Here is a 27,268-nt window from a genome sequence, read left to right on the forward strand (position 1 = left end):
GGGAGGCCGAGGCAAGCGGATCACTTGACCCTAGGAGTTTGAGACCAGCCTGGACAACATGGAGCAACATGGAGCAGAAATTTAGTCTCTACTAAAAATTCAAAAATTAGCTGGGTGTGGTGGTGCACGCCTGTAGTCCCAGCTATGGGGGAGGCTGAGGTGGGAGGATCCCTTGAACCTAGGAGGTTGAGGCTGCAGTGAGCCCTGATTGCACCACTACACTCCAGCCTGGGCGACAGAGCCAGACCCTGTCTCAATAATAATAATAATAATAATAATAATAATAATAATAATAATAATAAATCAAATAGGCCGGGTGCAGTAGCTCACGCCAGTAATCCCAGCACTTTTGGAGGCCGAGGCGGGCAGATCACAAAGTCAGAAGTTCCACACCAGTCTGGCCAACATAGTGAAAACCCATCTCTACTAAAAATATAAAAATTAGCCAGGAGTGGTGGTGTATGCCTGTAATCTCAGCTACTCGGGAGGTTGAGGCAGGAGAATTGCTTGAACTTAGGAGGCAAAGGTTGCAGTGAGCTGAGATCGTGCCACTGCATTCCAGTCTGGGTAACAGAGCAAGACTCCATCTCTAAATAAATAAATAAATAAATAAGAGAGCTAGACCAGAAGTCAAGTTGTTTAGTCCCAGCAGCTGTGACATCCGACCTCGCTTTCCCTCTGTGAGCCTCAGTTTCCCCATGTGTAAAGTGGTGGAGTTTAAACTTGCAGATCTTGAAGATCCCAGCTCCAGCAATCTGGGCCTCTAAGACTAAAAATCTCATTTTATGGTGAGTGTATGCTAGGAACTGTTTTTTTCATTCATCTCTTGTAAAATGAACTCTTAACTTTCAGCACAATCTTGGGCCATTAATAGGAACTCTCCCTCTACATTATGAATGAACAAATGAACCTGATTTAACCCAGCCCTTCTCACTTTTACATAACACCCTCTGGGTGATGAGGGCATCTCCAGTCATCCAACGTGCCTATATCCTTAGCTGCCCTTTCCAGCTTCTCATCCCCCCCTAATCCTTTGTGAGCTGCGGATTTAGAAAACCAAGAATTACTTGTCCAGGTCTAATCTGCTTGCAATAGAACTAATTTATTACTGTGTAAGAGAACAGCAACAGAATCTTAGCCCAGATTCTTGACTGGGCTGAGGTGTGCTTTGTAGGAGGACCTGCCCCAAAGCACCTGCTGAATACAGCTTTTCTGGATGCTGCACCTGAATTCTCAGGCCTGCCCCGAATTGGAATAGAGTTAGTGTTTTCCTCAGAAAGAATGAGCAGCCAAGTTGGTCCAGAAAGACGATGGTCCCTCCAGAAATTCCCTTCCCCATGGGCTTCACTAATATTCCTGCGGCCTGTGGTGATTAAGCTGCCTGGGAAACAGGAAGTTTGGTCGTCACTAAATGGCCTTCACTTCATGTTGCCTGTGTGTGGTACATTCTCAGCCCTGGCAAGCGAGCTGATGTCTGCTCTTCATTTGACAGCCAAACAGCTGAGTCAAGGCCATGCTCTCCCCTCAATGGGATGAGGAAGAAATCACTGACACCACCTTCGGTTACAGTGGCTCACACCTGTAATCCCAACACTGGGGAGGCTGAGGTGGAAGGATCACTTGAGCCCAGGACTTCAACACCAGGCCCCATCTCTACAAAAAAATAAAAAAATTAACTGGGCATGATGGCGCACACTAAGTAATCCCAGCTGTTTGGGAAGCTGCGGTGGGAGGATCGCTTGAATCCAGGAGTTCAAGGTTAGAATGAGCTACGATCGTGCCACTGCACTTCAGCCTTGGGCGACCTAGCAAGACACTGTCTCAGAGAAAAAGAAAAAGAAAGAAATAGCTGACACATTTCACTCCTAAGCCCTGGCAGTTATAAAATGACAGAATAATAATTTCTCTCACACCTTCCCCACTCCATTTGAGGAGATCTGCAAAGTTGAATTAAAGAAAGAGAACAACAGACCCCAAAAGGGGTCTCAGCCTCTATCGGGAGCGTTGCAGGAAGCAGCTGCCTCCACTGACGGCACTAGGGTGACAGTACCCAGAGCCCGCCCGGGGCTGCGTCCTGGTTCCCTTCCCAAGGGAAGAAAGGGCATCTTCAAAGCCAACACTGTGGGTTTCCTCTCCCTTTCTTCCTCCTCTCTCTATGCCATTCCTGACTAACTTCATCCATGATGCCTTCTGGGATTTAATAACTAAGTAAAGAAAGTCGTGGGTTAAGTTTCCTTCAAATCTCAGAACTGACAAAATATTCTCAATATGTTGTCCCAGGACCAGCTGCTTGGGACGTGCGGCAGTTCCACTTCCGAGGATTACAACGTGGTTGTTAAAGGGATCTCTCTTTTATTCTCTAATGAAACGCTCTCTGGAGCACTGGCTTTCTTCACAACTCTCTTGATTGTCTTGGAACTTGAAGGACCTGAGCATTCCTAGCGAATCAAGTAGACATTAGCTCTGGTAGGGTGGTGCTGAGTCTTCCAGTGCTTTTTTATCCCTAATACTTAGAACAGTGACTTGCATATAACAGGCATTCAACAGATACTTGCTGGTATCGACAGCCTCCTCTAAGTCATATTATAAAAGCCTCACTGGAAAAACTAAAATGAGCCCCTTTGGGCTGGTCAGTAACTGAATCTGCTATAAAGTAAATTACAGAAATAAAATGTCTAGGCTGGGCATGGTAGCTCACACCTGTAATCCCAGCACTTTGAGAGGCCGAAGTGGGTGGATCACCTGAGGTCAAGAGTTCGAAACCACCCTGGCCGACATGGCGAAACTCCGTCTCTACTAAAAATACAAAAATTAGCCGGGTGTGGTAGTGGGCACCTATAATTCCAGCTACCCAGGAGGCTGAGGCAGGAGAATCGCTTGAACCCAGGAGGCAGAGGTTGCAGTGAGCTGAGACCAAGCCACTGCACTCTAGCCTGAGCGACAGAGCGAGACTCCGTCTCAAAAAAAAAAAAAAAAATGTTTACAGAATACTGCTTCAGGGCACTACAGTGGGAACAGTTTCACCCCACAGGTGTGCCTGCACACGTTAGAGATCGTGCATAACAGTTAAGGCACATGAGGAAAAACCAAGTGAGGATGTGGCTGGGCTGCCGTCAGGGTGGAAAACGAGGTACCTGCTTCTGCACATGGGGGTGCCTGTGTGCCCTGGCCAGGCATGTCCTGGGCAGGAATATTAAGTGTGAAATATTCTGGAGAGTGGGAGGCAAGGAGTCCACGGAAATCCGAGCTTGCATTGCAGAGACTTAGTTCAGAGACTTAAGAACTCATCTACAAAGGAATGTTCATGAGTCCACAATGGTATATAAAAATGACGGAATAAGTAAATGAATGGGGAGAAGGGACAGATTTTCCTTATGGAAGAATTACAAATAATAAGTGTAAAAGGAGTAAGGAAAATTGAAACTCACTATTAAAGGCCTGGCAAGGTAGCATATGCCTATATTCCCTGCACTGTGAGAGGCTGAGGTGGGAAGAATCACTTGAGGCCAGCTCAAGACCAGCCTGAGTAAAAGAGTGAGATCCAACTCCATAAAAAATTTAAAAATTAAGCAGGACATGGTGGTTCACACCTGTAATCCCAGCTACTCGGGAGGCTGAGGTGGGAGGACTGCTTGAGCCCAGGTGTTAGAGGCTGCAGTGAGCTATGATTGTGCACTCCAGCCTGGGTGACAGAGTAAGACCCCCATCTCTTAAAAAAAAAAAAAAAAGAAAAAGTAAAGAAAAAGAAAAAAGAAAGCAAGCCACCATTAGAACACCACAATACAAATAATATCTGCTGCAAGGAAAATACACTAATGGATGCTAAAATTAGAAAGTGAAAGTTTAAGGAGAAACAGGGTATTTACATCCCCTCAAAGTATCTCCTTCATTGGTGGTTTTTGTGTGTGGAGACAGGATCTCACTATGTTGCTCAGGCTGGTCTTGGATTCCTGGGCTCAAGCGAACCTCCCACCTTGGCCTCCCAAAGCACTGGGATTACAGGCGTGAGCCACGGCACCTGGCCTGGTGGTGGTCTGAACACATGGCCACAGATTCTTTGATACTGCTCCCTTCAGGAGGTGGAGCTCACTGCCCTCCCCTTGAAAGGGAGCTGGACTAAGTGACTCATTCCTAAAAAATTGAAAGTTCAAGGGAAAAATACCAGCCTGGCAAGAGTTGGCAGACACCACCTTCACCAAAGATCAAAGTTAACATCCCCAGAAGGAAGTCCTGTGTGACTGTGTCCCCTCAGAGAGGATGTCATGAGAAGGACGCTTCACTTCGGTGGGATTCTTCCCGAAATCCCTAACCAGACTCAGTCCCATCAAGAGAAAACCTGAGACAAAACCAAACTGAAGAACATTCTATGGCCGGGCGCGATGGCTCACGCCTGTGATCCCAGCACTTTGGGAGGCCGAAGCAGGCGGATCATGAGGTCAGGGGTTTGAGACCAGCCTGGCCAACATGGAGAAACCCCGTCTCTACTAAAAATACAAAAAAATTAACCAGGCTTGGTGGTGTGCACCTGTAATCCCAGCTACTTGGGAAGCTGAGGCAGGAGAATCACTTGAACCTGGGAGGTGGAGGTTGCAGTGAACTGAGATTGCACCATTGCACTCCAGCCTGGGCAATAGAGTGAGAATCTGTTTCAAAAAAAAAAAAAAAAGAACATTCTACAACATACCTGACTAGTACTCTGCAAAAGCATCAAGGTAATAAACATAAAAAGGAAAGTGAGAAATTGTCACAGATTGAAGGAGTCTAAGGAGATAAGGTGACATCCTGGACTCTGGATCCTGAAACAGAAAAACGGCGTTAGTGGAAAAACTGGTGAGACCTGAATGAAATCTGTAGTTCTGTTGCTAGTCCTGTACTAACCATGTTAACTCTTAGTTTTGACAAGGGCACCACGTTGTTGTAAGGTGTTTATATTACGGGCAGCTGGGTGAAAGGTAGACAGGAACTCTCTGTACTGTCTTTGCAACTCTTCTGTAAATCTAAAATTATTTCAGGCCAGGCGCAGTGGCTCATGCCTGTAATCCCAGCACATTGTGAGGCTGAGGCGGGCAGATCACCTGAGGTTGGAGTTCGAGACCAGCCTGGCCAACACAGTGAAACTCCATCTCTACTAAAAATGCAAAAATTAGCTGGGCGTGGTGGCGGGCACCTGTAATCCTATCTTCTAGGGAGGCTGAGACACAAGAATTGCTTGAACCCAGGAGACGGAGGTTTCAGTGAACCAAGATCGAGCCACTGCACTCCAGCCTGGGGGAAAAAGCGAGACTCCATCTCAAAAATACATATATACATACACACATACATACCTAAAATAAATAAAATAGAATAAAATAATTTCAAAAATAAAAAGTTTTCCGAAAACCATCCAGTCTAAGCCCTTTCTTGTGCATGTAAGAAATCTAGGAATGCTAACTTGCAAAGTTCCTGCATCCTAGCACTGAGTATGTGATAAGTAGGAGCTTGGCCTGTTGTTTGCAAAGCAGAAAAAGACTATTGTGAATGTCAGCAAACTTCTCAGTCTGTTTTAGAAAAGGGTGAATGTGGAAGTTGGGGATCCGAAAACATTCCCTTAAAATCATCTATGCAAATGTACCCCTTAGAAAATCTTCATTGTCAGGCACGGTGGCTCATGCCTGTAATCCCGCCACTTTGGGAGGCCCAGAGGGGCAGATCGCTTGAGTCCAGGAGTTCGAGATCAGCCTGGCCAACGTGGTGAAACCCCACCTCTACTAAGAATACAAACATTAGCCAGGCGCGGTGGCACACACCTGAAGTCCCAGCTACTTGGGAGGTTGAGGAGGGAGAATGGCTTGAGCCCGGGAAATCAAGGCTGCAGTGAGTCGACATCATGCCACTGCACTCCAGCCTGGGCAACAGAGCAAGACTCTGTCTCAAAAAAAAAAAAAAATACTAGAACGTCTTCATGTTCTCCAGTAACAGGAAACCCCTGAGGATGCTGTCTGGAAGAGGTAGGGAGGGAAAAACACAGAACCTTACAGAACGGACATCTGGTCCCCAAGGTTATGTGAGCATCCTGAGTTATGACCCACTCCAGAAAATCTGTGGTTCATCTGGACACTGACAAACCTCTCCACAGCCCCAGGGACAGGAAACCCTGCTTGCTAATTAATATGCGACTCAACTCCCTTTCCTGTGGTCTGCTGACTCATGCAGGAGTATTCTGGCAGTCTGTGGAGCCCTTAGGCTGTGATGTGGCTAACAGCACCTTCCGGGAGTCGATAACAGACCTGGTTTACCTCAGTTATGGCTGAGCAAAACCAAGCAGGGTCCTTAAGCTCACCTGGCTACAGTTCCATATCTGAAAAGTGAGGATAACAGTGTCTACCTTGCATTTGAAACGCCAGGCATGCATGCTTAGAAGAATAACTACCGCAGCAGCACTCTCTCCACGCCAGGAACTGTCAGGCACGTTTCATTCATATTTAGTCCTCCCCAGTGGGGCAATTCTCAACCCCTAAAGTCAGAAATACCATCTGATGCAGCAGCAATCCCATTACTGACTATATACCCAAAGGAATACAGGTTGTTCCACCATAAAGACACATGCACGCGTATGTTCATTGCAGCACTATTCACAATAGCAAAGACATGGAATCAACCCAAATGCCCATCAATGATAGACTGGATAAAGGAAATGCGGTATATACACACCATGGAATACTATACAGCCATAAAAAGGAATGGATCCTATTCTTTGCAGGGACATGGGAGGAGCTGGAGGCCATTATCCTCAGCAAACTAACGCAGGAACAGAAAACCAGATACCACATGTTCTCACATATAAGTGGGAGCTAAATAACGAGAACACATAGACACATACAGGGGAACAGCACACACTGGGGCCTATCAGAAGGTGGAGGATGGAAGGAGGAAGAGGATCAGCAAAAATAACTAATGGGTACTGGGCTTCATGCCTGGGTGATGAAATAATCTGCACAACAAACCCCCATGACACACGTTTACCTGTTTAACAAGCCTACCCATCCTGCACGTGTACACCTGAACTTAAAAGTTAAAAAAAAAAAAAGATTTCGTCCTCCCAATAAGCCTGAAAACTATGGCATTCCTTCACATCTTTTTTATTTTCTTCTTCTTTTTTTTTTTTTGACATGGCATCTCAGCCAAGCTCAGGGACTCACACCTGTAATCCCAGCACTTTGAGAGGTCAAGGCAGGTGGATCACCTGAGGTCAGGAATTCAAGACCAGCCTGACCAACATGGCAAAACCCCGTCTATGCTAAAAATATATAACTTAACCGGGCTTAGTGGCATGCACCTGTAATCCTAGCTACTCAAGAGGCTGAGGCGAGAGAATCACTTGAACCCGGGATGTGGAGGTTGCAGTGAGCTGAGATTGTACCACTGCACTCCAGCCTGGGCAACAGAGCCAGACTCTGTCTCAAAAAAATAATAAATAAATAAATAAATAAATAAAAGTTTCTCCAAAGACATTTCTCAGGGACTGCACCAGGGATCCTCTTTAGTCCCAAGGGCTGAAGTGCCATGTTTTGAGGTGAGTCTGGTGTCTTTATGAGGGTTCTCTTTTCACCTGGTCTTGGGAGTATGTCAGAACCTGTAGACTGAAACCAGCACCTTCACAGATTATCTGGACCATCAATTAATTGACTGGAAAGACTGGCTCACACGCCGAGAACAACTGAATCCAAAGCCACTTATGCTGTCTTGCAAAATGTGAGCTTAAAATGAAGTTTATAAAACAGTCTTTAGCTGGGCCTGGTGGCGCACGCCTGTAATCCCAGCAATTTGGGAGGCCAAGGCAGGCGGTTCACTTGAGCTCAGGAGTTTAAGACCAGCCTGGGCAACATGGCGAAACCTCATCTCGACAAAAAGTACAAAAATTAGCTGGGCATGGTGGCACATGCTGTAGTCCCAGTTACTAGGGAGGCAGAGGTGGGAGGATGACTTGAGCCCTGGAGATGGAGGCTGCAGTGAGCTGAGATCACACCTCTGCACTCCAGCCTGGGAGACAGAGCAAAACCCTGTCTCAAAAAACAAACACACTTGAGAACTCACAAGCATTGTGACATTCAGATTTTGAAAACTCACAGAAGGCTTTGAATTTATTTTTGTTAATATTTTCAATTCAAAAAAGTTACCTTCAATGACATGTTTGCTCACATTTCCTTTCTTCTATAAAGGCTTTCTAAGCCTCCTCTCCAAACTGAATGAACGGCTCACTCTTCACCAGCGCATCGTCTGGGTCTAGTTATCCACGTAGTGACAGAGCCCACCGCGGGCCAGGTTTGTATGGACGATGAGGAGGCACAGGGAGCTGCCCTGCTCTCAGGGATCTTAGGCTCCGGTTCAGGACACAGAGGCCAAGGCAGTCAACACACACAGCGAAAGGCGTGCATGCACTTGGGAGACAGGGGAGCCTTTTTTGGTGTAGGCTTTGATAATTCAGTGGGGGTAGAGAGGAGATATCAGGGAGAACCCTGGATAGCTGGGGAGACCTCCCAGGGGAGGGAACGGCGCTCTCGAAGGCCCTGCAGTGGGTGTACGTTGGCAAGTTCAAGGACCTGCAGGAAGCCAGTGTGGCCGGAGCTGAGGGAGTGAGAAGTGAAAGGAACCGAGTCCAGGCAGCAAATGGAAATGACTGGTGTGTACAACGTCCACCCTCCCCGGCCCCGGCCCTCCTCTCTCCAACAGCATCCACCTGGTTACTGAATCTTCCGTATTTAGTCAGGGACTGTGGACCTAGCCCATCTCTTGGATGAATCTCAGAGCTGCCCCAAAGGTCACAGAGCCCCTGTAGATCCCCACAGCCCGGCCGGCCCAGGACCTTACGATACACAGACATCCTCTGTGGGAGCAGTCTTTTCATGTTCCGGGTAGTCAGCCTGAAGGCGAGGCCAGATTTCTGTCAAGGCCACTGCTCTATGCCTGCACCTAACACATCTCACGCCATCAAACTGACTCAGAGCTTGAGGAGGTGGCCTCAGTTTCACCAAAATGCTCTGCCCCAGCACGCTGCGGCCAGATCACAGCCCTGGGAGTCATCTCGCAATGGACGTGCCAAGTCTCTGCTGCCTGTTCCCTTCACAGCGCGGGCGGCAGGTGCGTGAGGGATGAAGGAAGACTCACTGCGGAGTCAAGGCTATTTCTGGAGCGTAGCAGTGGGGGGCTCCGGAAAAAATTCCGACCAAGCAAGATGCTGGTCACGCATACCGGCTGCAGAAGGAACCGCTCCAGGGCTTCCTCCACTCAGCGGGTATGCCACGCTCCACCCTAAACCCTGTCCCATCTGCAGAGATGCAGGTGCTGAGGCTGAAAGTGAAATAACCGGCTCAACCTCTGGCAGCCAATGAGTGGCAAAAAAGTCATAGCTTGAGTTTTATTCCCTGTAGAAACTTGGAAGGGGCTACAAGGGGATGGGGAAGGGCGGGTGAAAGGAACCTAAAATGAAAGATCCCTTCTGTGGTGCCACTGGGGCAAGAACTGCTGCTGTTTAAAAGGGTGTGGGGGAGGGGTATAGAAGGAAGGGAGTAAAAGCGACATAGGGCCAGGCACGGTGGCTCACGCCTGTAATCCCAGCACTTTGGAAAGCAGAGGCAGGCAGATCACCTGAGGCCAGTTCAAGACCAGCCTGGTCAACATGGTGAAACTCCATCTCTAATAAAAACACAAAAATTAGCCAGGCATGGTGGCGCACACCTGTAATCCCAGCTACTCGGGAGGCTGAGGAAGGAGAATTGCTTGAACCTCATAGGAGGAAGTTGCAGTGAGCTGAGATCGTGCCACTGCACTCCAGCAGGGGCGAGAGAGTGAGAAACTCAGTCTCAAAAATAAAAATAAAATAAAAATTAATAGAAATAAAACATGAAGTCTATCAATTAGAAGAAAGACTGAGACAGCTCATTCTCCCCAAATGCAGGCAGTAGACACTCTGCATTTGAACATCCTGTTGAAGGGAAGATAATGAAGTGGTGAGTTGGCAGCTCCGTGGTGCATCTGCCGTAAACATCAATCAAAGACTCTTCTTTCCCCCACGAAAAGACCAGAGGTTCACTTCGTCCATCTATTTCAACCAAGTATTTTATTGGTCTGGCAACTGCAAAATATACAAATTTCTGAAAGGCATCTCCTGTTTGAAAGCTAGCATAGCTTTATATCCCAGGTCATTAATTCAGACAAATACACAGAACACAGAGAAGTCGTAAGTCACACATAGAAGGCTCCCAAACCAATTAACAACAAAACCCAATCGCTACAGCTTTCTATTGTTTAGGCTCCTTATACATATTAAATAAATAAATAGCACATCTGCTATCAAAATAATACAAAAATAAATTTCAAGTATTACAAACGAAAATATCATTGGTGTGGTTCCAAACAGTTTTTCTTCTCTCCCAAAATGAAGAGCTTTGCCCGTGGTCTCAGGACAGAATAAGGAGAGGGGGAAACTCACCCAAAAACAGATAGACAAAGTTAAAAATATTGGTCCCCGTTATTTTTTTGTGGGGTGGGGAGTTGGTAAGAATCAGTAGACGCCAAAATTCATGACTATAGCTCAAACCCACCCCTGCCCCGTCCAACGTCCCCTCAAAAGGCAGGTCACTGGCTTGCAACGTGGGCCGTGTTCTCCTTTCTGTAGGATCTCCCTCCCTGTCCAGATTCATGTCCCCTCTCTTCCCATCTAGGCCCTTCCCAAACTAAAGGCCCGTGTTAGGCCAAGGCTTCTGTACTTAGGTGCTGATTTTAGGTAGTCAGAGGGGAGAGGGGAACACAGCTTTATCAAGCCCCCATCTGTATCGAACTTCAGAGTCGATGTTCAGAGAATGAGGCCTGCGAAGGGGACACGAGAAACTATTCTCAAGAGCAAAGCAACAGGCCTTTCATGTCAAATCGAAAAATACAACCAAGTTAAGCACAATCGTGCACCCATGCACGCCCACCCCCTTCCCACACACCCTGATGAGACTCAACATCCAGGGAGAGAGAAAACTGCGTGAGTCTGGAGTTGCACCGGAATGCAGACAAAGACACCCCCTCCAGCAGATGAGATGCCAGCCAAAGCGCGTGTGATGGGCAGGGAGGGCCTGAATGGTTCAGCGTGACAATCCCCCACTTGATTGTACGATATCTGAAGCACAGCCTCAGTTCCTACTCAATTCCAACCGGGAAAAAAACATGCATTCTTTAAAAACTCTTCTCGAAAAACAAACAGCAACAGCTCTTCTTGAAAAACAAAGAGCAACGGCTCTTCTTTCCACGCCCAGTTTCAGCTGTCTAAATCCCCCGCCCTCACCCAGGACCTGTCCCTTGAGCTGGGAGGAGGATCTCGGGGCTCACAGCAGAAGGCAGGAAAGAAAAGTGACCTTTGGCACCAGCTTTGAGACGTCCTGAAAAGGGCCATTTGGACAAACTCCGCTGCCTGCCGAGTTTCCAAATGGTTTCATCTGGGCACGAGACCCCCCCGCCCCACCTACCCCAGGGTTTGAGGCAATGACAAGAAACCAACAGGCTGAGATGACAGGTCCCATGCTTTCCATCACCACAGAAATGTCACAGATGCCATGAAGGGAAGGCCAGGACAAAGTCCACTCTTCCGACTTCCCCAAGGCACCGGCAGAGTGCCAGGCACAAGGCAGATGCTCCAAGACAGTGTGCAGGCAGCTCTGGAAGAAGCAACTGGGAGTGAGGCCTTGCTTGGGCCACTGTCCCCACCTGGGAAGGGCAGGGACAGTAATGCAAGTGCTGGAGAAGGATGCCAGGTGTTCCGCTCCCCACCTTCAGAGGCTCCAAGCCCCCCCAGGGCAAAACACCCCAACATCTACATTCCTGAAGAGAAGGTGCGACTCTCAGGTCACACTTCTGCCATCAAAAAAGTGCAAAAGCCAGCAGCTCCAGGAAAGTGTTTCTCAGTTCCCCCCAAGTCCAGGTTGGAGGAGAGAGGGGCCCTGGAGGGCCCAGTTCTCGTATTTCAGCAAAATACTTCCCTCTCCCCATGCAGCCAGCCTGCCCTTGAACATCTTTGGAGGCAGAACGCAGGCCTGGAAGGTGTGTAGACCTGCGGGACAGCCAAAGTGTGGACCACCCAGCCAACTTGCATCTCAGCTCAGGGGCTTCTTGCAGAAGACGCCCCAACCCAACACCTATCCAAGTCCATGCCCATGAGGCGTCTTCCCAGGTCAAGATGCATCAAACAGCCACGTGGAAGTTCGTACACATTCCTTGACCTTCAGCAACTAGGAGCTTGCCTCCTTTAATTTTAGGATTCTGCCACCAGTGTGGTCTTCCCAGCTCCAAATGTGCCAGGAGATCATAGAAACAAAATAAAATGGCACAGTGTCCCCAGCGGCCTCTTGTCCGGACCAGCACTCATCACCCTCCCAAGGCCTTGTAGGTCTCCGAAGCTGGACGCTCCTAGGAAACCCAGAGAGTGGAGGTTGGGGCCCCGTGGCTAAAGGCAGGGTGCCAGGGACCCACGTGGCTTTCCAGTGTCCAGCGGCTGAGGGGACACAGAGGATGCCAAATACGATTCTCTTCGGCCAAGGCTCCCCCGCTGCTCCATCCCACCCTCTCCAGAAGTCCTCAGGATACGTTTCGCCTCGGGCAGAGGGCAGGACACAAGCTAAGCTGCAGAAATGGAAACGGAATGGAACCAACACGTCTGCTTCAGTGTTTCCTGGAGGAGTCGGCACTGCTCCGGGAGCCTTTCATGTTCTGTTTTCAGGAGAAAAGAAAGGTGGGGAGGGAGTCAAGATTTGCAGCTGGCTGGCTTCTAAAGCAGAAGACGCCGAGTCATGCAACAGAGAATTCTTCCCTCCCTCCATCCCAGACAAAGAACAGGACCCAAGAAAGGTGCTGCCAATCCCACCGGTGGAATTGAGCCCAGGTGGGCCCCAGAACATGACGGAAGATAACCCCAGAGTCTCAGAGAAGGGGCTGGGCGCCAGGCCAGGGGCCCGCCTGGTGGGGGCCGTGTGGCTCCGGGAGGACCGTGAGCTATGCAGTGCTGGGCTCCAGGGACCACAGGAGCCTCATGCTCATGACCCCATAGAAATCCCACACGGGGAACCTCACCAGCCACAGCCAGGCAGATGAGCCTGGGGCCTCCAAAGACACACAGGCCCCCTCCTCTCAACTCAGCCCACAGCAGAGCCACAGTCCCAGCTCCTGCATCCAGATTCTGGGAACACAGCTTGACAGGCAGAACACAGGTGATACATGGAATGGCTGGACATGGTGGGGAGGCCCAGGCAGGAAGCCAGGCAGAGGGGGCTGTCGCTAAAACCCTGCCCCACTTCTGATCACAATGGCCCTCGCAGGGAGGCCCACCCCTAAGGCACTGGCCAGTACCAACCCCCCGCCACCGAAAACATGTTCCGATAATAGTGGGGAACACGACTGACTGCAGCCACTGCGCAGCAGGCTTCCTTCCCCGACCTCCTTCACCTACGCCTCAAAAAACAAGAAAACATACAACGTTTAAAACTATTCTCTCCAATCCTGAGTGTCTCCACCCAGACTGCTCTAAAGACGGTGGGAGAGCCCAGGCACACAGGGCCACCACGGCCCATGCCCACCCCACACAGAACTCGGGGTCTGAGGCTGCAGCCATCCACAGGGAGGGAAGTCACAGGGCTGGGCAGCCTCAGAGCTCTCGCCCAGGCCTGGGCTGGACTCGGGAACCCAGGTGATGGGTGCCCGCTGGGAGGTAATAGGTGCCTGCTGGGGGGTGATGGGTGCCTGCCAGGAGGTGATGGGTGCCCATTGGGGGATGATGGGTGCCCACTGGGGGATGATAGGTGCCTGCCAGGGGATAACGAGTACCTGCTGGGAGGTGATAGGTGACTGCCAGGGGGTGATGGGTACCCATTGGGGGTTGATGGGTGTCTGGCGGGGGATGATGGGTGCTTGCTGGGGGGTGACGGAAGTGATGGGTGCCTGCCGGGAGGTGATAAGTGCCTGCCAGGGGGTGATGGGTGCCCATTGGGGGATGATGGGTGCCTGTCGGGGGTGATGGAACTGATGTGTGCCCTCCGGCAGGGGGCAATTCTCTCCAGAGAGCCCTGGGTCCTCATATCTAGGGAGAGCCCCAGCCGGGCTGTGGGATCAGAGGGCAGGGCTGACATTTCCCTCCACATCCGCTGGCTCCGACCTGTCCTCACCACCACCAGCCCATGGCTTCCGGCACCCACAGATGATGGCGATGCAACAATGACAGTGGAGAGCCTGCAAGACCGGGTGACGTCCACGTCCTTCACCCAGGGGCCCTGGCTCAGGACACGCGGGGGGTGAGAGACAGACTAGAAAGGACCTCACGACAATGGTGCTGCACTTCACACCCTCAGCATGGAGACAAATGAGCCCCGCACTGCACGATGACCAGTCTGCACACAGACCCAGGTGCCGTGACGCGGTGCAGAACGGAGGGACATGCACCCAGGCATTTACCTTCCACGGTTAGTAAGGAGAAAACTTTGAGAAAATGTGACAGACAGTTCGTCTTTCAAGCAGAGTGGGGAAGAGGAAGAAACAGGTTGGAAGAGGGAAAAAAAAAAATCTTTAGTAGGGTTTTCCAGTGTGCATTTGAAATTTTAAAAATGAAGGTTGCATCACAAATGCCAGGTGATCTCTCGATCCCAAGCAGCCGGCACAGCCCCCAGGAAGGCACCGCAGAGCGCCAGGTCCAGACAGTCGTTCACCCCCATTTTACTGGGAAACCAAGATCACAGGGGTCAAAAGACTCTAGGCCAGGTGCAGTAGCTCACGCCTGGAATCCCAGGCCAAGGCAGGTGGATCACCTGAGGTCAGGAGTTCAAGACCAGCCTGGCCAACATGGTGAAACCCCATCTCTACTAAAAATACAAACATTAGCCAGGCGTGGTGGTGGACGCCTGTAATCCCAGCTACTCGAGAGGTTGAGGCAGGAGAATCACTTGAACCCAGGAGAAGGAGGCTGCAGTGAACCGAGATTGCACCACTGCACTCCAGCCTGGCAACAAGAGCAAAACTCCGTTTCAAAAAAGAAAGATTTCAGGCCACTGCCTTGAGACCCCAGGGGTGTCCCCTTCCCAAGCCTGAGTGTTCCTGCTGCTCCAGAGAAGAAATCCCTCAGGTTACAGAAGGGTATCCAAATGCTAACCCAATGCCAGCGAGCCCGGAAGTCTCCACAGGCCCAGGGCACCAAGTTCCTCCCTGACAAGAACAGCACCGTCGTCCGCCATGCACTTCCTAGGGGCCAGATGTTTTGCTAAGTGCTGTATCTATAGTCTCATTAGGAAAACTTTATAAAGTTATTATCTCCATATTACAGATGGGGAAGCTGAGGTCCTAGAACTGCTTTAACGCGCCTGTGCCAAGGACAGAGGCCAGGAGGAGTAGAACCAAGACGTAGACCTGGCTCGGTCTGACTTTCATCATAAATTCTGGTCACAGAGCCCAGGTGGACTCCTAGAATCAGATGTGGTTACAATCCTAGACGTGGGGTCACGCACCCAGGATGGACGGGACAGTGGGACTCCAGAGTGAAATTCCGACCTGAGTCAGGTGTGACTGAGTCAGGGTCCACAGGATGTATTTTTGCTGAACAGGAGGGATTCTAGCAAAGGCACTATAATGTTAGTCTTGGAGATGGATAAGATCAGCTTTAGCGGGTCAGAGGCTATCCCCAAATGGTTCCTCCCAGTACAAAGATTTCTTGCCTGGCAACATCAGGCCACGGGTCTAACACAGGGGTCCCTAACCCCTGGGCTGTGGACCAGTACCCAGTCCACAGCCCATTCGGAGGCAGGCCACACAACAGGAGGTGGGCAGTGGGCGGGCCAGCCAGCATTAACACCTGACTCAGAGGAGCACATATGAACCCTATGGTGAACTGTGCACACGAGGGATCTAGGCTCTGCGTTCCTTCTGAAAATCTAATGTCAGATGATCTGAGGCAGAATAGTCTTATCCCCAAACCATCTCCCACCCTGCTGTGGTGGCGAAAATTCTCTTCCATGAAACGGGTCCCTGGTGCCAAAAAGGTTGGGGACTGCTGGGCTAGAGGATCAGGACATGCACAGATATAAAACCTTCAGGCTCCAAACGCAAAGGCAGGTTTCACACAAGGAGAAGCCCAGATCCTGAAGTGCTGCACACTGGCCCGGCACATCACAGACACTGGCCCTGAGGATGGAGGGCGTGCCCCCAGAAGCTGGAAGTTAAGGGCAGGCCCACCTTAGGTAAGCAAAGCCTGGCCATGGGAAGTAGCTGCAAGGGAGTGGCTGTGGGGGGACACGAGGGTCCAACAGCTGCCTACGCCTTGCAGGCTGCAGGGCAGGGGCCTCAGGACAGCGGCAGGGAAAGGGGAACCCTGCTGGAAGCACGGGGCAGTCACTCAGCCCCTCACCCATTAAACGGGGCACTGACTGCCCTGCCGATCTCCCAGGGTGGTCTTAAGGAACGTGGACGTGGGGGACACTGGCATATCCTCTGGCCCTTCACCCCTTCGCCACCAAAATCTGAGTGCCACGCCCAACCTCTGCCATTTCCAAAACCCAGCCATGCTTTTCAGTCTCAGGCTGCACTCCTCATTACACCTCTCCAGTTTCTGCATAAAGTAGCAAAGGTAACTTAAGGAGCAAAGAGGAAATAAAGGGGAGGTGTGTTTTTGGGGGGCAAGAGGGTGACACTTCATGGTGGCTGTCATTAAAGTTCTGCAGCCGAAAAGCCTCTGCTCCCGGTGGGGGCAGGATCCCAGCGTGGTGGGAACACAGCCCCAGCTATCCAGGGGCTGCCAGCGCTAAGACTGAACCTGAAACTCTGCAGAGCTCTGGGAGGAGCAGAGGTGACCACGTGGGTTAGAGACGGAAGCCGCACCCAGCCCTGGCTGTGACTATGACACTGAGCAGGCTCCAACCCAGGACAAACGGATCCTCAAGAAGGGCTCCACTTGGAGCTCTTTCGGAGCATGGGGGGGTCCTCGTGGGGAGCGAGAGGCTCAAAGCTCAGGCCCCAGCACACTCCCACTATTCACACAGGTTTGTTTTACAGATTAGGCTCTGAGTAAGTTTTCCTTTCAAAACAAAAGACATTCCTGGGGCAGGAGGGGGCTTTAAGGCTAATGGCACCTGGCACAGATGCAGCTCGCCACCAAGATCTGATTCGGAGAAGGAAACGTGGAACTTATGCTGAGCCCTAAACCACGGCCATTACAAACCACGACCTGCAGCCCTGAGAGGGTCAGGGAGAAGCCAGCTGTGGTGCGGTGGTGTCGGAACACACGTAACCGTAGTGGAGCCGTCACCACCTCCTGCACCCTGTTCTAAAAACACTCAGGAATCTCTCCTCCCTGCTCCCACGCCCATCTCCTCCTTCCCCCACGAAGACCTCGGATCACAAAACTGCTCTCATCCTCAATATTTTAACAGGCAGGAGGCCAAGTGAGCAAGCAGGAAGAAAGCGGTGCAAGCAGCAGCAATGATCAGAGAGATACTCACAGACAGGCTTGCCCTAGCAAAGGCTGCGGAGGAGAAGCAGAGAGAGAAGTCAGTCAGGAGGCGCAATCTGCAGGGACGAAGCCCTGCAAAACCCCAGGCCGGCCCAGCCAGCAGCTTCAGACGTCCCTAAGAACCTGGCCAGCCTGAAGGACTGTCCTCCCAACACCAGGGGCAGCTCTGAAGCGGACGGGACGATGCAGCCCCTGCCACTGCATCCTCCACGATGGAGGTCTGTGCAGCTCAGGACGTCAACCCCCTTCCCCAGCCTGGTCCCCCCAAGCATCAAAGCAGCGGCCTCTGAACTTTCAAATACAACCGCACATTTCCATCAGAACGGATGCCACCGGGACACCATTTCCATTCTGCTGGCTTTTCATGAAAACCCTCAGATCTGAGACCCGCCAGGGAATATTTATGAGGCCTCTCCCAGTCCTGCCCCCGTCATGTGGAAAGCTAAGGAGACTGAGGACCTGGGAGGAGAAGAATCTGGGCGATTAAATGCTGCACTCAGGTTAGTGTTGAACTACCACCAAAGCCAGGCCTCCAGGCTTCCGCTAATCACAGCCCCCTCACCGTGTCTACGTGTCCCCACGACGTGCCCGACACTGGGCCTGATGCAGGGCATGAATCCCCTCATCTGATCTGCATTCTGCACTGCCACTATTCCCCCACTGCCTGGATGAGAAAACTGAGGCCTGCAGAGGTTAAGTGACCTGTGGAGGCCGCAGCACCTCGCAGGTCACATTCCAGACACCACCAGGTCTAAGGAAGTCTCGGAAAAGGCGGGAAGAGGGGGCAGACTGAAGAGGATGCTCAGAGCCGGCAACAGCATCCGGCTCATCAACAACCCTGACCGGACGCTGCACTAGGCTGATTTGTGGGGCCAGGCCTAGAGGGTGGAGGTGGGACAGACCCTTGGGTGGTACCTTTATTTGAGCCCAGAAATTTCTACATCTCACATATTTGCAAGGGTTCCTGGCTCTAAAGGAAAAGACCAGTTTTCTGAAAACAAATCAATGTCTAATAACCAAAATCTTCCAGCCTGTAACCTTCAAAACTAATGAAATGAGTGAAATCTGGTTGGGTTTTTTTGTTTTTTTTTTTCCTGAGAGTCTCCCTGTCGCCCATGTTGGAGTGCAGTGGCGCCATCTAGGCTCACTGCAACCTCCACCTCCCGGGTTCAAGCAATTCTCCTGCCTCAGCCTCCTGAAGCTGGGATTACAGGTGCCTCCTCAGCTGGGACTACAGGTGCCCACCACCACGCCCAGCTAATTTTTGTATTTTTAGTAAAGACAGGGTTTCACCATGTTGGCCAGGCTGGTCTCAAACTCCTGACCTTGTGATCCACCCGCCTCGGCCTCCCAAAGTGCTGGGATGACAGGCGTGAGCCACCGCACCCGGCCTTGTTTAGGTTTTTCACTACCGCTGGGATAACCGTGTTATTTATGTGAGAAAGTGGCCACTTTGTTTTAGAAATAACCATTCATGAACGTGAACGGGTCTTGGACATCTCACTCTTTCTTCTGCACTGCCTGCTTCTGCCCTGTAAAGACCCCATCCTCAGAAAGGAGGCGAACGCAGTCACGGTTGTCACCAGCAAGGAAAGTCCCCAGGGTCTCAACTTCGGAGGGTGCTTCTCATGTTCTCCCTCAACACACAAGTGTGTGCACATGCCCCCATGACACACGTGCACAGACACCTACAACATACACATGCACACCCACACACCCACACACGCATTCCTGCAAACACACACGCAATCACAGATCTGCGGCGTCACGCCCGGCATGCGTCCCCCAGGCAAGAAGGAAAGGGGAGTGCACTGACTTGTCCGGGCAGCTGCGTGGGCACCTCCGGGGGCAGGCAGCTGGGCAGGGCGGCCGAGGTGGAGGCCACATGCTCCTCAAAGCTGTTGATGCGAGGCTTTTTGGTGGGCTCGGGGCTGGCTAGCGGGGTGACACTATTGCGTCTCATGAGCGGGTTAGGTCCCTTCTTTGCATCCTAAGCAAGACAAAGACAAAAGAGAGAAAGGCGACAGTTACAAAGAAGGGGAGGAAAATTAGCCCCAACAAAGTTTCTCTGCTCCTGGATTTTAGGGAGGCAACAAGACTGACCGAGGGGAGTGGCTGGGACCATGGACCAGGGACCGCAGACCAGGGACCACGGACCAGGGACCACAGACCACGGACCAGGGACCACGGACCAGAGACCACGGACCAGGGACCGCGGACCAGGGACCGCGGACCAGGGACCACAGGCTGCTGAGTGTGTGGCAACTCCCAGGCAGCGAGAATGGGGGTGATTCCCTCCCATGCCCCTTCCTCAGATGGTTCCAAAGGATTCTCCACACAGACAAACACGGTGCTTAAGCAAGGAGGGAAAGAATGATAATCACAGCAGAGCGTGAGGTCGGAGAAAAGAGCTTCCAGCCTCTCTGAGGGCTGAGGAGGGGCATCTAGGAGGGAGAGGCTGGGCCTGAGGCTCCCAGGATGGGGAGGGGAAGGCACCTGTGCTGACTCTCTTCCACCAACCCCTGAGGCCATCTGTACTACACAAAGGGCACCCTGGCTTGGGATGGGGCATGGAGGCTGCAAAACCAGCCTGGAGACCAAAGGGGCAGAAAACACGCAGCAGGAAGCAGGTTCCGCCGGGCAGGACCAGACCCGGCCCTCCCACGGGAGGGACAGCGTGATGGGGTGCGGGCCTCCAGCCTCAGAACCGGGGTCTGTCTCTGTCATGGCCCTGCCCCCATTCCCTGCAGGGAAGAGCTCCAGGACCGGCTCAGGCCCAATCCCATAGCTGGGGCAGTGGTTCCCTGACCGGGGCTGTTGTCATATGGCTAAAGGCAGGACAGCATCCAGTGACCCACATTCCGAAGGGGAGGGGGTGACAGGGACCAAGACGGCCAAGGGACCCCGTCTTCTCTCAGGTCAGCCCACCAGCCAGGCAACTGCCAACAACTGGGGCAGACACCTCATCCCTTCATGCCAAAATCTGACGGCCAAGCTTCTTGGGACTAGGACAGTCACCTGTTTTGGGAATGCCATGACGGAAAGTCACACTCGGTCTAAGAGAAAGGTCTAACTAGTACTAGCAAAGTGTTGTACTTTTTGGCAGCCTGTACACCGTGAATTCAAACTCACTTTCACAACGCACATCCACCTGGGCAGAGTTCCACCCTACTCAGTCAGAGGCAGCCTGGCCCACCTCCAAATGTCAGGCCTCCCCACAAGGTAGAGAGCGGCCGCACGGCCAGGCCTCGAGGTCTCCCGAAACACCTCCCCACCCGCCATCCCCCAGGCCTCCGCTCTCCACGCCACTCCTCTTTTAACACCGTGTTCTTGGTGGTTCTGAGCCTAGTCACATGCACGTGGCGGCGCTGACCTGCTGCTCCTGTTTGAAACAGTAACTCTGGAGACTGAAAGCACGGGTTTTAGCTGCCAGAAAGGAAAGGCAACAAGAACTGTGCTATGCTGATGTTAAAACAGAACAGAGGCTGGGCACAAAAGGCTCACACCTTTATCCCAGCACTTTGGGAGACTGAGACAAGAGGATCACTTGAGCCCAAGAGTTCAAGACCAGCCTGGGCAACAAAGCGAGACCCCCATCTCTAAAAAAACAAATAAATTAAAATTAGCTGGGCATGGTGGTGCGCACCTGTAGTCTCAGCTACGCGGGAGGCTGAGGTGGGAGGATCGCTTGAACCCAGGAGGTTGAGGCTGCAGTGAGCCATGACTGAGCCACCGCACTCCAGCCTGGGGAACAGACTGGAACCCTGTCCAAAAAAAAAAAAAAAAGAAAGAAAAGAGAGAGAACATATCTTCCTCACTAATATTCACATCTCGAGCTCGGCAGAAATGGGAGGAAGAGGATACAGGAAGAAAGAAAAAAGAGAAGGCCACAGAACAGATGGGCAGGAACACAGAGGTGCTGAGGAAGGCAGCCAGCAGGCCCATGGCCACATACAGGCCAGGACCTGCAGGCAAGCGGCCCCGCGGCCTCCTGAGCACCCACCCCCCCACCAGGGCTATCGTGTGATGATGGCCAGGATGAGGCTTGGGGCCTCCACTCACCTCTGACCTCTCCCGGTGCGTGCTGACGGACTCCACATTCAGGTAGATGGATTCCACACGGCAGCCTGGAGGGCGTGGGATGGGGGCAGAGGAAGCTGCTGTTAAAGGGACAGCCCCGCTTACAGCCCACGGCCACAAGAAGCTGCTGTGGCCACCTTCAGGGAGATTGGGCTTGGCAGGGGTTGCTACTCACCATAAGCGACAGGCGTCAGTTTCAGGACAGTGTGAAGAGGGCATTTCAGGTAGGGCATCTCCTCTGAAATGGAAATTGTACACCCACCATTAGAAATGAGACACGGCCAGGCGTGGTGGCTCAGGCCTATAATCCCAGCACTTTGGGAGGCCGAAGCAGGTGGATCACCTGAGGACAGGAGTTCGAGACCAGCCTGACCAACATGGCAAAACCCCATCTCTACTAAAAATACAAAATTAGCCAGGGTGTGGTGGCACATGCCTGTAATTCCAGCTACTCAGGAGGCTGAGGCAGGAAAATCGCTTGAACCCGGGAGGTGGAGGTTGCAGGGAGCTCATGCATTGCACTGCAGCCTGCGCCCCAAGAACAAAACTGTGTCTCAAAAAAAGAAATGAGACATGAGGGTGGGGGAGGCATGGGAAGACCTCTATGGTCCCCCCACAAGGACCCTCGGAAGCACTGTCGGGCAGGGGCTTCTGTCCCCAGCCACAAGCTGCCCCGGGCAGCAGGTGGCCCCAGAAGAAGACTCTAGCCCAAAGAGTACCACCAAACCAAACCAAACCAAAACACTTGCCCTCACAATGACTTAGAGTTGGGAAAAAAAGTCACTCCCAAACAATTCAGGTCTGTCTAGGGATTCAACTGCACTGGATTGGACATGCTAAGACTTAACATTTCAATCTGATTGTTAGCGTTTTCCGGGCTGTTTGTTCCTTAGAGGGTACTGAAGAGAGGAGCAGCCCCTACCCCAAGACAAGACCCTGAGATGTGTGGAGCCGGGCGTGGGTCTCGGGGAGCTGTTTATGAAGCAATGAGGTCCCAGGCACCAACCTGGGCTCCATGGCATTTCCCGAGGGCTTCAAGGAAGCACTGGACAGAGAGGACCTGAAGCAGCCAGGAGCTGACACCTGTGCCCTTCTCCTAACACCCCATGGCGCAGCAGCCAACACAGGGCAGGCCAGGGCAGGTCTACGGCTGACCCCTCGAGTGCCAGTCCCCTCCTCCCTCCATCCTGGGGCCGCGGCCCGCCCGTGGTACCTGCGCTCTTATCCAGGAAGTAGGCCAGCAGGCAGCGCAGGACGGCCTGGTGGCAGATGACCAGCACGTTCTCCTGCCGCTCCAGCTCCATGATCACCGGCTCCAGGCGCTGGACCAGGTCCTGGTAGGACTGAGCACAGACGGCCGGGCCCATGTGAGCTCAGGGCACTCGGGAGGGGCTCTGCCGCTGGCCATGGCCTGTATCAGACCGGCCAGAGAGCCACGTAAAATCAATCATCCATCATCAGCAGTGGTTGAGAAGCAGCAGGGTTTAACGTGGACTACTGCTCAGCCATCAACAGAGTGAAGCCCTGCCCTGCTCCCACACGGGGGAACCTGGAAAACCCAATGCTGTGTGAAAGAACCGGGCACAAAGGCAAGCGTGGCATCTGATTCCATTTACATGGAATGCCCAGAATAGGCAGATCCAGATGCAGGAAGCAGATGGGCTGGTGCCAGGGCTGGGTGGGGCAGGCGGGAGCGGCTGCTAACAGATCTGGGTTCCTTTGTGCAGCGAGGGAAAGGCCTGGAATATGTGGTGATGGCTGCACAGCACTGTGAGTACACTAACATGCACTAGATCATAACTTTAACCTGATGAAAATGGTCCATTTTATGTTATGTGTATTTTCTATCAATTTAAAAATGTAAAAAGCAGCAGCAGGGCTGGGACTTTAGAAAAAGACTAGAAAAGCTCCTGTGGGCTCTCTGCTGTGCCAACCAGGGCCCGGGTGTGTAAGGCCCAGTCTGAGACCAGAGGACAGTAGGGCACAGAGGCCTGAGGCACGACACTCCTCAGCAGGGAGGACACACCCGGCCTAGGAGGATCCCATCTGCAGAGGAGGCAGCAGCATCCTCAGCCACAGCCACCCGGGCACCGTGCTTGGGGAGGCACAGACGCTGCCCAGGGGATGTAGAGCCACCCCTCCTGCCAGCCTGCCCACCACCCTGCCCAGTGGACCATCACACACCACCTTCCTTCCTCATCTTCCACACGGTTCTGTGTCCCTAGGGAAACAGATCTCATTTCTGCTTATGGGAAAACGCACTTCTCCCCAGGCTGTTAGAAGGTTCAGTTTGGGGGGACTCAATTCCGAGGTGGGGGGTGTAGGAGCCCCCAGAACCCACACGGAAGCGAACTCCCTGGAGGGGTGGCCCAGCCCTGCACCGCCGTGGCCGTGTGCGCTGGGGTCCCTCAGCCCGCCCCCGCCTGCGCTCACCTCCCCGGTGGGGTAGCGGTAGTAGTACTTGTCCTGCTCCCGCAGCGCGTACTCCTCAGGGTAGGTGTCCCTGATCTCCTCGTAGGTCAGCTCCTCACAGACGCCCTGTGGGGACTCAGTGGTCACTCAGGGGAACAAACCACAGGGGTGTCTAGGGCCTCTTGGGAAGCCGCCCCATGCCCGAGGGGGAGGCTACCTGCCCGCCTCCCGGGACTCACCGCATCGATCTCATTGAGCGCCTTCCACTGCTCATACGGCAGCCGCAGCGCCTCGGCCGTCTGGATGGTGCTCTTCAGCTGGCTGGTCCACACGCGCAGGTCCTTCAGGTTCTGCTCCTCCACGAACTTGCTCAGGGCGCTGGCAAACTGAGAAGTGGGGGGGAGGGGCCACTCATTCCAGATGCCCGCAGCTCCTCCAAGAGCCCGGGGCTGGAGCAGGCAGCCCACGTGGGGCTGTGCGCTACCTGCTTACACCGTGGGGGCCCCAGGCCACTCGGACAGCCACAGTAGCACGCACCCTCCCCAGAGACCAGGCTCAGCTCTTCCTGCCCCTCCCCTTCCTAGTGCACAATTGCTCACACATCACACACGTGCGGAGATACACACACCACACACAAATACACACACACATACATACAATGTAACACAAAGACACACACACAAAGCCACATGGATAGGCATAGACACAGAGAGAGAGAGAGGGCCCTACGGAGATGCACAGATACGCATAGAGACACACAGGCACACACACAGATCACACACACAGCAAGCATACCAACTAGCAGCAGCAGCAGCACACACCTCCCCACCCACCCTGCAGACCCTGCAACCGCCCTGCAGCCGTACGGCCCATGCCGCAGCACACCCCGCACCTTCTTGCCCCTGCTGGACAGGCCCGAGTCACCCCCGATGCGGCCCTGGAGGTTGTGCTCGTTCTCGCCGTGCCGGCACAGGTAGATGGTGCGCGGCTGCACGTGGATGTTCATCAGGTAGTACACGATGCGGCTCTGGATATGGTCCTGCACCCGGTTCACCAGGAACCTCCGGCCCACATCAATCACCTTGATCAGCGACAAGTCCCTGCAGAGAGACCCCACCAAGGACCACAGCTCAGGCCACCGCCCACAGCAGGATGCACCCAGCCTGGCCCGGCCCGTCTCCAGAAGATGTGGTCCCCAGAGAACAGCAAGGCAGGACTGTAGGCCCCTCCAGAGCACAGACCGAATCCTTCTAAGGGGCAGAGCATGTGCGTGCGACAACTCCCACAGCTGGTGTCTGGCTGTAAGACTGGCTTGCCTCCCAGAAAAGGGGGAGAAAAAATAAAGAAAATGGAGATAAAAAGAAAGGGGTCTATGCAGTGGCTCATGCCTATAATCCCAGCACTTTGGGAGGCTGAGGCAAGAGGATTGCTTGAGTCTAGGAGTTCAAGACCAGCCTGGGCAACATAGCAAGACCTCATCTCTACTAAAGAAAAAAAAAAAAAAGTAGCTGGGCATGGACACTTACACCTGTAGTCCCAGCTACTCAGGAGGCTGAGGTGGTAGGATTACTTGAGCCCAGAAGTTTGAACCTGCAGTGAGCTATGATCACGCCACCACACTCCAGCCTGGGAGACCCTATCTCTAAGCAAGTGAGCAAGTAATAAGTAAGTAAATAAGTAAATAAATAAATGGAAAAAAAGTAAAGAAAAAAGAAAGGAACTATCAAAGGGACGGTAGCAAGATCAGCCTCAACTCTATGTTGACTTCCTGTACTTCTACATGTTCAAAATATTCCCACTGAATATGGTTTGTCCTCAAGGATTGTTTTTAAAAGATATTTTCAAAGAGAATTGATAAAGGTATCCAGCGGCTGTGTGTGAATCACCTGAGGCCAGGAGTTCAAGACCAGCCAGGGCACCATAGCGAGACCTCATCTCTACAAAAAAAAACTGTCTTAAAATTTTGTTTTTAAGGTATCCAGGAGCACATGCTTTGTGGGAACATCAAAATGCAATAAGAACTCTCATGTGGGTCTGCAAAGACGGCCAGCCATGGGAATCACCTGTCACATTTGTCGGGGTCTAGGGGCTGGTAGCTGGCTTCATAGCAACTGATCCTCTTCATGAAGTCGTCCATGGCTTCTGCGGAGTTGCAGTCTTTGTAATCCGGGCTGGAGATTTTAACTTCCTGCAACACCACAAAGGGGCGGCTGATGAATCACGCCGGAAGGCTTTCTGCCGAGATTAAGCAGGATTTGGGGCTTTCAACAGGGGAGCGCACAGAAGCCTCAGTATAAAGATGAGCCGGCCCAGCATGTAAGAGAAAGGGAAAAAGATCCCGGGGGCTGAGTCACAGCCTGATGTTACATGGGGAGGATTCCCTGGGGAGGGGAGACGGAGAACTGCAGCCGGAAGGACAGAGACAGGAAACCCACGGGGATTCCATAATGAACACCTCTGAATGCTCCAGCAAGTCAGGATCTGTCCCGTGCCGGAGCCACCGCCAGACAGCCTGGCGCTGAACTCAACCGAGCTCCACGTGAGCACCCGCAATGCTCCCCACGCCGGGAGGAGGCTGTGGCTGGTTCTAAGGTGTGTTCAGGAGTTCCCAGAGATGCCTCTTGCCTTGTGTGGCTTCTCCTCCACCCCTCCACCACCCGAGGCAGCCCCAGTGTGACCAGCCTGTGGTTAACTGCTTCTCCAACTAGGGCTGTCCCCGCTCCCTTGCAGGGCTCGCTCTCCTAGGCAACAACACAGGGCTACCAACACCCACAGTGGCACAGGCCCCAGAAACCAGGTGGATTTTAGGGAAACTCAGCATTTCTGAATGCCTGGGCTCTTTTTCTCATCAACCACTGCTGTCACTGAGAGGCAGCCACTCTTCAAAGACTCGTGTCAATGGGGAGTTGTGTCTGTGTCCTGGCACAGAGTTTCAGCCGGGGAAGATGAGAAAGTCCTGGGGATAGAGTATGGCGGTTACCCAACAATGCGAATATAATTTGCTGCTGAACTGCACATTTTAAAAATGGCTAAGATGGCGGGGTTTGGTGGCTCACGCCTGTAATCCCAGAGCTTTGGGAGGCCAAGGCGGGCAGATCACTTGAGGTCAGGAGTTTGAGACCAGTCCGGCCAACCTGGTGAAACCTCTGTCTCCTCTAAAAATACAAAAAAATTAGCCGGGCATGGTGGCACACGCCTGTTATCCCAGCTACTCAGGAGGCTGAGGCAAGAGAAATGCTTGAACCCAGGAGGCAGAGGTTGCAGTGAGCCAAGATC

General features: G+C 52.5%; 1 protein-coding gene across 6 annotated transcripts in view; it reads right to left on the minus strand.

Moving 5' to 3' along the window:
* Nucleotides 1–10,077: 10,077 nt before the first annotated feature.
* The window catches only part of PFKFB3 (6-phosphofructo-2-kinase/fructose-2,6-biphosphatase 3), an 87,441-nt gene continuing 70,250 nt past the window's right edge, over nucleotides 10,078–27,268 (minus strand). For 4 of the 6 annotated variants that reach the window (XM_023230526.1, XM_023230525.1, XM_023230523.1 and 1 more), the window contains 9 exons: nucleotides 26,056–26,180; nucleotides 24,885–25,092; nucleotides 24,232–24,378; nucleotides 24,014–24,118; nucleotides 22,794–22,923; nucleotides 21,756–21,818; nucleotides 21,563–21,627; nucleotides 19,317–19,490; nucleotides 10,078–12,726 (listed from right to left, as the gene is read on the minus strand). In XM_023230526.1, the coding sequence (XP_023086294.1) occupies nucleotides 12,679–12,726; nucleotides 19,317–19,490; nucleotides 21,563–21,627; nucleotides 21,756–21,818; nucleotides 22,794–22,923; nucleotides 24,014–24,118; nucleotides 24,232–24,378; nucleotides 24,885–25,092; nucleotides 26,056–26,180 (1,065 nt within the window). In that variant the 3' untranslated portion in view covers nucleotides 10,078–12,678. The remainder of the gene's footprint in view (nucleotides 12,727–19,316; nucleotides 19,491–21,562; nucleotides 21,628–21,755; nucleotides 21,819–22,793; nucleotides 22,924–24,013; nucleotides 24,119–24,231; nucleotides 24,379–24,884; nucleotides 25,093–26,055; nucleotides 26,181–27,268) is intronic. The other 2 variants (XM_023230527.1, XM_023230524.1) reach the window with 1 other exon arrangement.

The sequence above is a fragment of the Piliocolobus tephrosceles genome, chromosome 9 (genome assembly GCF_002776525.5).
Source record: "Piliocolobus tephrosceles isolate RC106 chromosome 9, ASM277652v3, whole genome shotgun sequence".
Lineage (NCBI taxonomy): Eukaryota > Metazoa > Chordata > Mammalia > Primates > Cercopithecidae > Piliocolobus > Piliocolobus tephrosceles.